The 14911-nt window shown below is 38.6% G+C and overlaps 1 protein-coding gene and 1 long non-coding RNA gene across 6 annotated transcripts; one reads left to right on the top strand and one right to left on the bottom strand.

Annotated features, from left to right (window-relative positions):
• The first annotated feature begins 3937 nt into the window (after positions 1–3937).
• Positions 3938–7224, top strand: LOC113698110 (uncharacterized). 4 transcript variants are annotated; one of them, XR_011817726.1, is made up of 3 exons: positions 4096–4467; positions 4591–4900; positions 7209–7224. It is a non-coding gene; the product is annotated as an uncharacterized lncRNA (long non-coding RNA). The 4 variants fall into 4 exon arrangements; XR_011817724.1 differs by lacking the exon at positions 7209–7224 and adding an exon at positions 6410–6940; XR_011817725.1 differs by lacking the exon at positions 7209–7224 and adding an exon at positions 5715–6467.
• A 2117-nt stretch (positions 7225–9341) lies between these two features.
• Positions 9342–14911, bottom strand: LOC113699380 (ubiquitin receptor RAD23d-like). 2 transcript variants are annotated; one of them, XM_072057369.1, is made up of 12 exons: positions 14578–14911; positions 13490–13651; positions 13032–13079; positions 11930–12006; positions 11757–11825; positions 11471–11648; positions 10738–10878; positions 10571–10636; positions 10451–10492; positions 10251–10363; positions 10050–10128; positions 9342–9629 (listed from the first exon to the last, which is right to left on the bottom strand). In XM_072057369.1, exons 1-12 carry the CDS (start codon positions 14641–14643, stop codon positions 9513–9515), a joined length of 1158 nt encoding a protein of 385 aa, XP_071913470.1. In that variant the 5' UTR covers positions 14644–14911; the 3' UTR covers positions 9342–9512. The 2 variants fall into 2 exon arrangements, with proteins under 2 accessions (XP_071913470.1, XP_071913469.1); XM_072057368.1 differs by having other exon boundaries at positions 11471–11651; positions 14578–14794.

Raw genomic sequence — 14911 nt, 5'->3', positions numbered from 1 at the left:
ATTCATAATTAAAACTACCAGATCTTGGGGAATACCCACAAATTTCAGGGTTTGCTATAGAAAGTCCTATCTCACACGGTCATAAGCTTTTTTCAAGGACACTTTTATTGCAATATAACCTTTTTTTCCTTTTTTCCTCTTCATTGTATGGATCATTTCCTGGATAATTATAGTATTATCTGTTGTAAATCTTCCAAGACAGAAACTAGCCTGGTTAGGGCCAACCAACTTTTTTAGCATAGGTCTCAAACGATTCACAATAATCTTGATAATGACTTTATAGCATACATTACACAAGGATATTGGTCTCAATCATGGTTAAAAGGCACGGTCGCGGTCGCGGTCGCGGTCGCGGCCTGGAACGTTTCACATCGATTTCGGAATATCGATCGCGGTCTCGGTGAGACGCCAATTTTAAAGTATTTAATATTTTAAAAATTATTAATAATATAAAAAAGTATGCTAAATAAAAATAATTAAAAAATAGCAAAAGAAATGACCAAGTCAATCCGTCGCGGTGTGACTCGGCTGATTTCTCGTCTTGACTCGGGATAACTCGGAGTGACTCGGCCGAGTCAATCCCTCGTGTGACAACTCGGCCGATTTCTCAGCGAGTCAAGTATTTCGGTATCGTTTCGTCACGGTATCGTATCGGTAGGGGTCGAGACGGTGACGACTCGGCCGAGTCGTCTCGGTCTCGGCCGAGACTTCGAACCATGGTCTCAACTGAGCCACCATTTCAGGATATTTCACCTTAGGTATGAAGGCAATGTATGTATTGTTCATGCCTAGTGAGAGTTTCTTCTCTTTAAAAACTTGTTGAATGTACTTAATAAATGAGCCACTTACTTGGTTCCAGCATCTTTGATAGAAGCTTGCGGATATCCCGTCTGGGGCTGGTGATTTATCTCCCCTCATCTCAAACACTGCCCGTTTAATCTCCCTTTCATCCACTGGTCTGGTCAGTCTTCCTCCCTCCCTAGTTGACAGGGTTGCAAAGCTGTGAAATTGTCTGGCAATTCTATGTTGGTCTCTGTCACTATATAGGTCCTTGAAGAAGTTTAGCACAATGTTTCTCACCGTGTCTAGGTCCTCTTGCCACCTTCCTTGTGTATCCCTCAGACTTTGTATTGTGTTCTTTCGCCTGCGAAGAGTAGTTGACAAGTGAAAGAACCTCGTGTTTCCGTCCCCGTATTTCAACCATTCCATCTTTTTCCCTTTGATGCCACATTATCTCCTCTTGCTCTAGGATAGTATTATACTCAGCAATTAATTCCTCTTCAAGTTTTTGCAGACGAATAGACGGTGCTCGTGAAAGGCTTCTCTGGATTCCGTTAATTCTAGCCTAGCATCTTTTCTTCCTTCTAAGAATGTTACCAAATACCTCCCTATTCTAGTTTTTTATTTTTTCTGTAAATATCTTCACATTCTCCAGCAAATCCTTATTATTGTTCCAGTTATGCTCTACCTAATTGTAGAAATCATGGTGAGTGTACCAAGCATTCTCTACCCAGAATGGGCTGTTGCCCATCTGTCTATCCTCCTTCTTAGTATTTACTCTTATCGGATGATAATCTGAGTGAGTTCTTGTAAGGTGAGTAACACTAGCCCTCCAGTAATCCAGATTCCACATCCCATTACACAACACTCTATCTAGTCTTTTCCTAACAGTGGCACCTCCCTCTCTGCAATTGTTCCATGTATGAGCTGGACCACTGAATCCCAAGTCAATCAGTTCATATCTCCAAATGCAATCAATTAAGCTATTTGAGTATTTCCCTACAAAGTGTCGCCCCTCTCTCTTCTCAGTTGAATCAACAACTTCATTAAAATCTCCCAACATTAGCACGGAAACTTGACTTTCTCTCCAAGTTCCTGCAGGTACTTCCATAGCAGCTTTCTTAACTCTGCTTCTGGTGAGGCATATATTGCCAACATCAACCATTCATTCCCATCTCTATTTTTCACCACCACAATCATGATCTACCAGTTAGTAGATACTACTTCTACTTCCACCTCCCGATCATTTCAGTACATTTATATTCCTTCTGAAAATCCCTGCGCTTCGACGAAAGCCATCTGGTTAAAGTTAAATCTCCGTAGAATCCTGCTGCATTTGTTACTACTTGTTCTTGTTTCTACTAGAATCAAAATCATAGGGTCATTTTCCTTTATAATCTCCTTTAGATTCCTTCAGAATCGCCTATTCACAGCTTATCTACAATTCCAGCAAATTATTCTTGTATCCATATTGACTATTAACTTGCAGATTTATGAAGGATGGGTTTATGTCCCCTTGTCCATTCCCCCAGTCGAGCTGACCTGCTCTACACTTACCTTGCTTTCAATATTGGTCACCACCTTGTGATGTTGGGTCTGATCCCTAATATTCGTCCTTACAAGAGCTGGGAACTCATGATTTGTTAGGTGAAAGCCATCAATACCACAACCCTCCCCTAGATCCAGATTTTTTGCTTTCTTCTGCTCCAGGGCATCAGTGGCTGTTACCATTTGATGCCAACTTTCTCTCTCCTTACCTTGCTTACATTCCATTCCTTCTTTGCTAATTCCTGGGGTAAAAGCAATACAGATTTCGTTTCGATTCTCCTTAACCACAAACTTAATAGCATGTTGGCCTACCTCGCTCTTCCCTCCTGTTTTTGCTTCTGTTGCTTTTTGCTTTTTGAGGGCAAGAACTTCCACCTTCTTGTTTGGCCTTGATATTTCCTTCCCTTGTCTGCTCAATGTTGACTTTGTTGCCTTGAATACTATTCCATCATGTGGGCTTGGGATGGCGTTAAAGATATCCCTCAAGACATCTCTTGAAGTTGCCTTTTCTTGAGCTAGCCCCTCTGATTCCATTTCGTTTAGATCCATAAACCTAGATCATGAACCATTTCCCCAACTGTTTGGGCCTCCATGCTCCTCCTGTGGTTTCTTCCCAAATTGTGCCATGCTTCTTTCCCTTTGTTCATACCGCCCTTGTACTCCATCCTGGGTTTTGTCTCCTTTTCTTGAAAAATTTTTCTTCTTCCCTTCACGGTTTTCTCCAATAGTTCTAGCGAATTTGGCAGTTCCCAGTCCACTTCCTTCCTGGGGCCTGAAACCTTGCACTCTACTTTTTGGCTTGCACCTCCGGCACTACCCTCTCTATCCGGTGACCCTCCCCAGTCACAGTGTTAGCCTGTGCATCCGTTCCCTCTGCATTGTTGGAATTCTTGTGATAGTTAGCAGCAATGTGGCCATATTGGCCACATTCAAAACAGATCGCATCTAGCCCTTCATATTCAACTGCTTGCAAATCATTGTTCACCCAAATAAATGGTATTAGTGGTTTTTTTAAGTCCACTTCAACGCAAATCCTCGCATACTTCCCCCTAGTCACTTCTAGAGTTTGGCTGTCCACTTTCACCACCTTCCCCACTATATTCCCCACTTTCACGAGAAAGTCTTCAACATAATATTCAATCGGCAAACCTGACAATCTTACCCAGGCTAATGTTGTCTTTACATCCTCTTGCGCTGGCCTGAAATCTGGCTTCCATTTGCTTATGGTAACATAGCTACCCTGGAACATCCAGGGTCCTCCCTCTAAGACCTTTTCTCAGTTCCTCTTCCATGGTTCCATACTGTTTCTCAGAGTTTCTCTCTATTACATTTCTCTCTCTCTTACATTTCTTTCTTCGTCTTCCTTTCTCTCTTATATTTCCTCTTCCATGAGTTTGATGTTTCACTTGTAATTGACATATCACAAGTTCAAGCCATTGAAAATATAGGTAGGTAATCATTTTTTATTTTATTAAAAAGAAAACGTATTTAATATGCACGTGGAGTTTTGCATCAACCTGTGTATGGCAAGCCCAAAACTCGAGATGGTTAATAGATTAATCAACTAAATTTCTTACTTCCTTTAACCGTGCGAAACAGAACGCCTAGAACTTGTTGAAAGGCATGTAAAAAGAAGATGTTCCTGTAGCACTTGTAATTTGGTAACTTCGGAGTTACATAAAATTGACCAGCGAAGTTACAGATGACGGTAAGTTGCCTAGGATATGCCATGATAGGCTGATGCAGACATATAAATTGCCACTCCTCCAAACCGCACGACTTTACAAGCCCCTAAGCTGAAAGTGGCAAAGCCGCTGTCTTGTCATCCTCATGCCATTCGCCCACACTGCCAGAAGCTATATATACACAATCTCGCGTATAATTTCACGCACTTTCTGAAAGATGTTTACTACAACAATTCAACCGACTGTTAGTTGTTTTTCCAATTTAAAGCCCTCCTCCCCATCTTCATTTCCCAGTCAAAAGTTATGGATCTCTCTCAAAATCCCCAAGCCCTCTTCTTTGAATTCATGTCAATTGAACAAGGGGAGAACATTCAGCATCTCTGCCTCTTCAGCAGCAGTTGCCCAGGATACGCCCACCCCTGAATCCATCTCCTCAAACCTACCTCAGAAACAGGTGCGACATCTACCTTTCTTTTTATACACCAAGTTTGTATATTTTTTTACTTTAAAAAAGAAAAAAGGCTTGGTCTTGTGAAAAAGATTGATTTTTTTCCTAATTGGTTGGGTTTTTTTTTAGAAGCTTAAAGTAGTTGTGAAGCCAATGGAGAAACCTAGGCTGGTCTTAAAGTTTGTATGGATGCAGAAGAATATTGGGATTTCAATAGACCAAGTGATTCCGGGATATGGAACAATCCCTCTAAGTCCTTACTACTTTTGGCCAAGGAAAGATGCTTGGGAGGAGCTCAGACTTATGCTGGAGAGTAAGCCCTGGATATCTCAGAAGCAGATGGTCATTCTTCTTAATCAGGCCACAGATATTATCAATTTGTGGCAGCAGAGCGGTGGAGATTTGGCGTAAGCTTCTACAGAGCGATTTTCATGTCTAGGTACTTGAGCAGAAATTCTTGAGTCATCTCTTGTTGTTGTGGCTTGTTGATTAGAGTTCTCGTGCTGCTTGATTGTTGCTTATGAATTTTGATGGATATCACCTTTTCTTGTATATGCCAAAGTAGATTGTTATCTACTACCAACACCATACCATCTTTTTTATTTTTTATTTTTTATTTTTTTGGCATTTATTTTCTAAGATATTGGTGAATTTGCATTAGAGCATTTTGGAATTTCAAGGGTGGAGTTGCCCTCGCAATGAGGAGAATAATGACGTGCTTTTTATTTAATTGGCACAAAATATCTGCTCATCAGACGGAAATGTGGATTTAAGAATTATTTATTTCCTCCAGGATTGGAAGTACGTTTAAGCATGATAGATCTTATTTCAAAATTGAAAGTTGAGAACGTCTACATGGCAGCCATTGAGTTCAGAATTGTTGTTAACATATTGTGATACTGCAAGAGATCTATGTTGGTAACATATGTGACGCAAAGTGAAATGATGGCTTTGAAGTTCTATGGAGTACAATTCCTTTATCTAAGCTCATATAGTGAATTGTAGCCATGCATTTTACAATGCTTAATAAATCTCCTAAAATAACATATGAATCTCATCATTGTTGCAACTTGCAAGAAAATGAAAAATTGAAGGACGAACTGTTGATTGTTGAAAAGGTTCTTAGGTAAATAGCTTGTCTTTTAAGCATAGGAAAATCTGCAGACAACATCCTTTTTGTTCATATTCTCCTCTTTATTGAGTATAAAACAGAAAAATTAAGAAAAATTTAACATGCTTTTGTCTATTTGCAGTCCACACAAAGCTTCTTGTCATCACAAATGCATCTGTCTTTGTGCTGCTTGTAGATCACATGCCCAAGCTATTAGGAGATGTTAGCCAACTTTTTTCTTGGTCATAGTTGTTTTTGAGATGGGGAGGCAAAGGAGTCGATAATGGTTGTGAGGGGATGTTGAGCAAGAGCAGTAGATGGTCATTCTGAGGTTATGAGATGGAAGACATGGTATTTGAAACCTAGGTCCTACGTGAAGTAGATCAAGAACACTAAAATTGGCATGGGAACACCTGCCACTGTGCTTAGATGGAAACAATAGTTACCACCTCGGTCTCTGTATCTCAGTATTTCTTTGCAGCGAATTACTAGTTTCAAATCCATTAGTTCTTAGGGTTGTAGAATAAAGCTCTTAAGCTTCCCTGAAAGTAATTTGCTGGGAGATTGAAACCTTTTATAAGCAACATTAAAAGGATATGTCAATCTTTTACCACATGGGGAAAGTGATTCTGTTTTCTATTTGACTTTTAACTTATTGTTCCTGTGGGAGAAAGTCCAGTTGTCTGCTTCCTGTACTTGACACAAAAAAGTCTAACATGCTCGTTTGTGAAAGTGCCAGCAAGTCAGAGTTTTTCTCTCTCACCCTTCATTTTCAAAAAAGTTCATGAACTTTTATCATATTTAGCTATTTAAGGTTGCAGTTCTCGTTTCTGACAGGGTCTTGGTTTGCATGGATGAAATTGGTCAAGTAGTGGGCAAAAAAGAAATCAGGAAATAGGAAACTGTGCAAGGATTGCAATAAGTCTCTTGACATGATGCTGTTCCAAATGTTTCTGGCATGTTTAGGGCTTCTGCAAGTATGATTCTGTGTTTGGTCTAACAATTGAAGTCAAAAATCTAGATTGAGGGAACCAAGCCCAAAATTCTGGAGAATACTTGATCTCTTATGAGGGTACGACACTATTGAGATGGGCATGAAAATTTGAATCTGGTTTGAAAGTTGAGGTGATCGCAGGAAGTGAAACATGACATAAATTAATATCAACCCAATATCTATACATTGGTTGATTTTGCTAATGTTGCTCAAAGATCGAATGTGAGATATGGCTTGCTGTATCAATGCATATTAACCCTGAACTCCATATGCCTTTTTTTTTTCTGACTTGATATCCCCAGGTACTGCTAAAGAATATATTTCTTCCATTGTACCTTATGCTTCTTCAATCTATTGGCAACATTCATTTTCTACGTGCAATTTTTCACAAAACACACTGGCTTATATAGCAAATGCAACCTTGTGAAGATAATTGTTAACTGTATCTTGTGGAGTTTTATTAGGAGAATTGTCAAAAACTAACCAAATTTAACTAATTTCACGCGAGCATTATATTTTTCCTATAGAAGCCTATGACTTTTGAGCCTAACATTTAGCCTTAAATTCCATGGGATTTTTGAGCCTTCTTTGTGGGTGTGTGGCTTTGTATTGTTTTGTGACTGATAGTTAAATGTCGAACAGTTGTGGAAGCCTGTATACACTGTTCAAGAATAATCATCATTCATCACCAGTTGGTGGTTTCTACAAGTTCCAGGTGTGTTTAAGAATTCACCCCGTAGTAAGCGTGGCCACCCATTGAAGGAGTTGGAAACTTTTGCAAAGCATTTAGAGTCCGTTTGGATATGGATTATTTAGGGAAAAGGGTTAGATTCTTTAGGCACCTTTTTTTTTTTTTTAATCTCACATGCTTGACATTACAAAAGCGCCACAGTGAATACCACAGTGAATACGAAAATGATCTTCAATGGGTACAATTTTTGTTGACATGGGTGAAAAAGTTTTCTTGCTTCGATTCTGCTGTATTTCCGTCATTGCGATTCTTTTGGTTTCTTGACTTTGCTTAGGGAGGAAAAAAGAAAAATATCCAACAAACTTGGACTGCATGATCAGATGACAGTTGCTCGATCATAGTGTGTGTAAACGGAGATTGTTTATTCAAAGTCATTAAAAGAAAGAACATGTCGGGGTCCAAGGGTCGTGAGATCCGACCAAAGGCAGATAATTGGACTGAGATGTTGAATACTGCTTCCAGCAAAATGTTCAGCAATTCTAACAAACTAGCGCGGACCAAAGCTTACGTACACTGCAAAATTGCGTGTTATGAGTGCTTTTGTCGGGGAATGACATGTTCTGGTAATAAAAAGGCACATTCGCATGTCCAGATTTTCTTGTTTTGGTTGGAATACTCTCCTTTGTGCGGATGGGATACTATTAGACTATGCAAAAAAAAAAAAAAAAAGGTATACTGAATTACTATTACCAAGTCCTTTAATTCATATACTAGAGGTGGCAAAATGGGCGGGATGGGCGGGATTTGCTTGGGTTTGAGATGGAACCGAGTCATATGGGTTTGGGTCCAATCTTACCCATATGTGTTTTGGGACTAACTTGGGCGGGATCATTTTGGGATGGGTTTAGATTGATCCCGCCCAATACCCAAATCCATTTTCTACATATTTTTTTCCTTTAATTCATTTTTTATTTTTTATATAATTTTAATATTTTGATTTATTAAATTTCTTTTAGTTTTATTAAATAAACATGCAAGTGCTTTATACTCAAGATTCCCACCAAAAATTGGATTAACAAATAAAGGAAAAGATAGATATACAGCCATATTCCAACATATATCAAGATGGCCAAGGTCCTTAGGATGTTGAATATTTATCCTTATCATTGTCCAAGGATGACAGGTCTAAACTAACTGAAATGCTGGAAATTCTTGTGGATAATGACTAGGAAGACTACTAGATTATATTCGCTGGTATGATTATAAAAATTGTTAAAGATAATTTTTGAATCTAAGACTCCGTTTGGATTGACTTTTTTTTCAAAAAATAAGTTTTTCAAATACAATGTTACAGTAATATACAATAACTCAAGAAACATCCCATCCATATTAATATATCAAATATTTCAAAAAAATTTTATAGTAAAAATTTTTCATATACACTGCTACAATAAAATATTTCAAAAACACATACCAAAAACAGCTAATCCAAACGGAACCCTTGCCATTTGAGCCCAATGGGTACCCAAATATTTCTCATCCTTTCCCATTCATTAATGGGTATAGTTGGGATGTGTCCCAACTTAAACCCAATACCAAATTATAATACCCATCCCGCCCAAAGTTCCTTTGGGCATGGGTAGCCCATTGGGACTTGGGACAAATTGCCAGCTCTATCATATACCTTTCAGAAATGGGGGAAAAAATAACGACTTCAAACACAGGAAATCGTCTATTCCCCATCCCTTTGGTGACATAATTCTCTTGTTCTGTTCAGCCAGCCGTATGAAGCTTGACAAGCAATCACCCTACTCACCTAATTGAACGCTTAATATGAAAAGATCTAACAGACAAACTGCCTAATTGCAATCCGGGATCAAATCTTGCCAGTGAATTAGATATTGAGTGCCAATTTCATTCCGCCTAGAATGACTTAATTCGCCAGTCATTACTCCCAGAGACTGGATCAAGCTCTTACAATTAATCACCCCACATGTTGACGATAAAAATTGCCCAGCTGAAGCAAGAAACGTCTCCATATCAGAGAAAAAATGCAAAGGAAACAAGCAAAAGCTCATCTTCGATGACAAGAACATACCAAACATTTCTTTATATAAGATCCAAGAGATACAGAGTTAAGCTAAGCCACTGTGAACGGTGAAATAAAATTAATCCACATGGCAGGTCAAAAGTCAAAGCACATTAAAGAACTTAAATAACTAGACTGGGGAGGTAAGTACAGTGTTCATCCCACATCATTCATCAAACTCGTGCATATGATCTAACAGGTAGTTTGCAGCTAGTTCCTCGTTCTTGTTGCACGCAAAAAATACTTCCAATACCAAGGCTGGATCAAAACCCATTGCTTCAAGCTGCCAAAATGACATCAAATGATGATCATGACAAATTTCATTTTACTTGCATTTAATCTCTCTCAAGGACAAGGTTCCAGCTAATCATACAAATAAATATCACAAAAAGAATGGAGATGATATAGATTAATAAGATACACACAGAAAATACCAAAATTCAACTTTAAAACATAAGTTAACGTGTTTGTTGGTTTATGCCTAATCATGTTTCTTAGTTTCTTAATGAACTCAACCAGCCATAACTTCAAGGCAAAGGTACTTTGGAACTTCAACATGTTAACTTAGAGAACCAAACATGCACTAACATGGTCTACACCTTGGCATTTCCAACGTGAAACCAATCATGAACTAAACCAAACCAAACCAAACCAAACTAGCTTATCGCATAATGTGAATAATAAAGGAGATTTATAAGCATACACGTTCAATTGCTTCACGTTCCTCAGGTGTGACAGTCACAGCCTGTGGCATTGCTTCAGCAAGTTGCCCCAATATGTTCCTGAGACCGGCACAATCATAATTAACCACATTAGTCAGTTTCATGCATCAAGAAATATATAGGCATCTGCAAATAGGTTAAATATACCAACACATCTATACAGAACTACCAGTAACGCTCACCCCTCCCCTTCAACAGGTTCATTTATTAGGCGTAGGAAGTCAGCCTGATGCTCTTGAATGAGCCGCATTAAGTGCGGATTTTGCTTTCCAAGCTCTTGAAGCATTGGCTGCAGGTGAAGAAGAGTTGTCATTCCTACAATGCTAAGCAAAGCCTAAAATAGCCGAAAAGATAATTTGATGTCTAAAACCAGTACCTGCAGGATTTGAGGATTGGCTTGCACCATTGCACGTAAAGCTTGGAACTGGAAAGGTAAAGACAAATCAGATTATGCACATTACTCCCACATAATCCTAGATCCTGGATAAAGCATCTTATTTACCTGCTGACTATTTCGTAGAAAATCTAAGCTGCCAGCACTTGCATTTGTACCCCCACTTGGGAGGCCCTGATCCACATTCAAAATTCATGGTATATCCTTTTTCTCTTCAAACATGTGAAGTCAAATCTTGTAATCAAAAAACACCTGTTCTTTATAAATTCCCCTACCTGTGGGAAAAGATCTAAAGGATTAGCATTTGGCCCACTGGAAGGTACTGCTGGTTGTGGAGCCTGGGCTGATGGGTTCACTGACTGTGCACTTGCAGGAGCTTGGGCTGGAGGAGGGCCTTCAGCCGCTTCAGGGATACCCTATATCAAATTCAGGATCTTTTCCAGTTAGAAGTAATAGTATGAGCTAAGAGAGTAAGAAGGTAGAAAAATTCACACTGAATTATTGGTTATAATGCAAGTGACACCTTTCAACTTCTCCACTAACATCATTCTATTAATGAAATCACTTTCAACAATTAGCACTCAATATGCAACATAACTTTTGACTCGTGAGCTTGCAGAACAAAGGAGGAGAGTGAAGTACAAAAGAAGAAAATTAAATTTCAGTAAAACCACATATATTTAAATCATTCAAAAGGAAAAAACTTCCTCAAAATCAGTCAACCAATTCAATCGCATTTTGGAAAATAAACAAAGCAATGAGCACATCAATTTGATCAGTTCCAAGGCCAAAAATTTTTTTATCAAATTGAACCAACATCAAGGCCAAAAAAATGGGTCAAGTACACACAATCTCCATTTTCCCATAATAAAGCCACTATTTCAGCACAAAGATAGCAGGATAAGATGAAGATATCATTTGCCGTGCAAGTTGTTATGAAGAAACAAATCATAGCCCTGAAGGAGACACACGAGACCCGCACAAACCAAAAAAGCAAAAGATACTCACAGAATAAAGGTATTCAACAGCTCTTTCTGGATTATTATATGCAGCGCGCAAAGCACGGATTACCGTATCCCTATCCCAACTCCCTCCACCCATATCAAGTATTTGTTGAATAGTACTCTCCAAGGTAGTTCCAGCCACCAGATTTGATGCCGCTTGGCCATACACATCTGTCACTGAACTGCTATGAAGAAAAAAGGTGAATTACTCAATGCACCAAGTCTCCAAATCACAGTGCTAAGTACACATAAGAGTTCCATCAGCAACAAAAAATATGACAAAGACTCACGAATCAGGTGCAGGTGCAGGTGCAGGCGCAGGTGCAGGAGCAGGAGTTGATTCAGGAGCAGTCTGAGGCCTGCACATAGTACAGAGGTAAATGAATTCAAGTGAGAAGTGAGAATCTCTAGATGTTTTCTGACAATTTATAACACTTCCAGTAAAATTAAAAATTATATTTACGGTGACACATTCGTAGCAGAAGCTTGAGGTGCCGTCACAGGTTGAGTTGCTTGAGCAGCAGCAGTTGCAGGTTGTGCCTACAAAGATGATATTCTCAGCCCTAGAACCTCCGTGTATAGAATTTGCCAGCACACACACCACACATTAAAAAAAGCACACACACACACAAAAAACAACAACAAAAAGCAATAAAATAAAAAGAAGCAAGCTATGTGTTGGTTAAACAATTATTCTAGACGAGTGTTCCCATCGAAAGATCCAAATCCAATCAGAGAGGATATATATAGGTATACAGGCCATATGCAAGTTACCATCTGAATTCAACCACCAAAACAACCTTGCCATTTTGTGCTTTTGCTTGCTCATGGAAAGAATAGGAAACATTTTTCAGACAGAACATGCCATCACTCAGAACTCCTCCTGTCATGACGAAGTACTAAATTTGAACTTGACAGCAAATTGAAGGTCTAATTTCTCTTCTACTGCATATTACTTGTCTAAGAACTAAAATCAAGAGACCATCAAACTACAAACTTCCCATTCAGCAACCTAATCCTTCTATTTTTATTGCACTAATAATAGATATGCAAATATCAAATACTTTGCCATTAGAAATTTCGGACAAAGTCCAATACCTGTAGGCATCTAATCTACTCATTCCCACTGAAAGTATGAGTATCCTGAATGCTACCATGCTTCAAATTTTTAGCTAAATGATGAAGAGCAATATTACATGATATCAATAGACAAATTTCCCCCACCAGAAGAGTGCCCCTAGAGAACTACTCATAAGCAATTATCTCCTCAACTGTAAAATTAAATGCATTCAAGCAACTGACAACACGGAAGTAACCATAATACGTTTATACACCTTAATTACTATAAAGCTAGTAAAGATAAAATAGGACCATTAACTTCATAAGGCTACATAAACATCACTCAGAACAACTCAGTGTCATATTCTATATGCGAATGCAAGCAACTGTAATATGCATCATTTACTTCATTCCGTACTTTCCATAGAAAGGAAATGAAGATCAAACAGGAAAAAGAAGATGACAAAGATCCGCAGAAGGATTTAATCAAATAATTCTCTACTCACTGTATTTGCAGTTGTTCCTGATGAGCTCCCACTTGTTGAAACTTTATTCTGCAAACATATTCATGATTCAAAGTGTAATCAATCCCAATTGATAAAATTCATGATTCAACTGTAATCAATTCCAAATACTATTTTTTTATGCATGCCAAGCTTTAATTTTCTTCTTCAAATATGGAAAAGAATGACATAATTCTCATTTAACATACTAATGTTTCATAATAAGATTAGCCAAAGACAAGTACTCTCCAAAGGTCAATCCAATGCCAATTCTCCCGACTCTAGCTTCAGAAACTGAAGAAAGGACTATATAGTGCTCAGACATTCAAACTAAGTCCTACAACACCTTCCTTCGGGCTCACAGCCCAACCAGAAAATGAAGGCTAACTCATGACGTCTATTGCTTTGTCCACGATAAAATCCTTAAACAAGTCATAGTTGGGCATGTAACACAACAATACCTTGGTCAACATAATAACAATGAAACTATTTTCAGCAACTTTATTTTCCTCCAATGTGGTGTCATCCTTGAGAACTTTTCCCTGGTGAATAAGCATCTGCTGTGCAGCCGGGTAGACATCTGAACCCTGAATCGTTTCTATAATTCTCTTCACATCAGCAACCTACACAAAACAGTGACAACATCATCTCACTGTGATAACCAGTATAGCTGAAATCAACAAAACACAAGGCAAGATTCATGTGCGTCTGTACTACACGCTTATGTCGCAAGGTAATCCTCCAAGTACAAATTCAAAAGGTCTTATTTTTTCAGCATAGGAATGAAAAATAGACATGTAATGCATGAAGCTGGATCAAACTGAACCAGCATCAAATGCAGAGAAACACATCTATTAGCCAAAACTTCTAAGCTCACGATCAGCCATTCACAAGAGAATACATATTAGTGAAAAAAAAAATCGTATTGCATTTGGCATTTTCCTTTTCTTTTCTCACGCGGAAAGGGGGCCATGGGCCACTGGCAAAGGCAAGACTTTGAGATTGACTGCAAAACTGGAGTTTTTTAAACTTGACGAGGGGACGGAGGGGGATATACAGGACATAATAATAACGAGGTGTACACATCACTTTTCACATATACTTCTGCTTGCAGTTCACACGTTGCCATATACCGATAAGTCACAACATATGTACATGTCAGCATTTATGCAAATACTTCTATGCTCAAAATACCGACTTTGCAAGGTCCTTCACGCTGTAAGTAACATCCCCCGATTTAAGAAAAAATAATAAATCATTAACCATCTACATACGCTTTGTTTTTTTGGAACAAATATTTTGCATGGTTAACATAGCATTTCACCAGAATTACGATGAAAAATCCTGAGAAAGCGCCGGCAATAGAAGTCAATAGGAAAAAAAAAAGTAAAATCTTGACAACACCAAAAACCCTAATTGCAGTTTAATCATCTAGATACCCAATTCACTTCGAGAAACACGAAATTCAGTGACGAAAATTAGTTTTCACATCTATATGTCTGCATGGAAGTGTGTTGTAAATAGATATAGAAGGGAGAGATGTAAGTACGTAGTCGTCGGGTTTCACTTCGATCTGGAAGTGGGTGCCTTTCAAAGTCTTAACTGAAACCTTCATCTTTGGCTACGATTTGCCACTGGCGTCCGTACAATTTCCGGTACGCGGCGTCTCCGATCTCCGGTCGCCGCCGGTAAATTACTATAGAAAAAAAAGGTAAAAATTTAATATATGATAAGGGTGGAAAAGAGGAAGAGAGAGGGGGAATATCGCGAGCTCAAGTCAGTGAAAAAGGCAGCTATTGAGACACTTTCGAGGCCCCTCTTATACTGGCAACTTGGGGGGTAAATCGCACTCAAAAATTATTGTGCAACTCGCCTCTCTTGTT

This window comes from Coffea arabica, chromosome 7c (assembly GCF_036785885.1).
Source record: "Coffea arabica cultivar ET-39 chromosome 7c, Coffea Arabica ET-39 HiFi, whole genome shotgun sequence".
Lineage (NCBI taxonomy): Eukaryota > Viridiplantae > Streptophyta > Magnoliopsida > Gentianales > Rubiaceae > Coffea > Coffea arabica.
The sequence above is the reverse complement of the archived record's forward strand: the minus strand, read 5'-3'. Positions and strand labels throughout refer to the sequence as shown.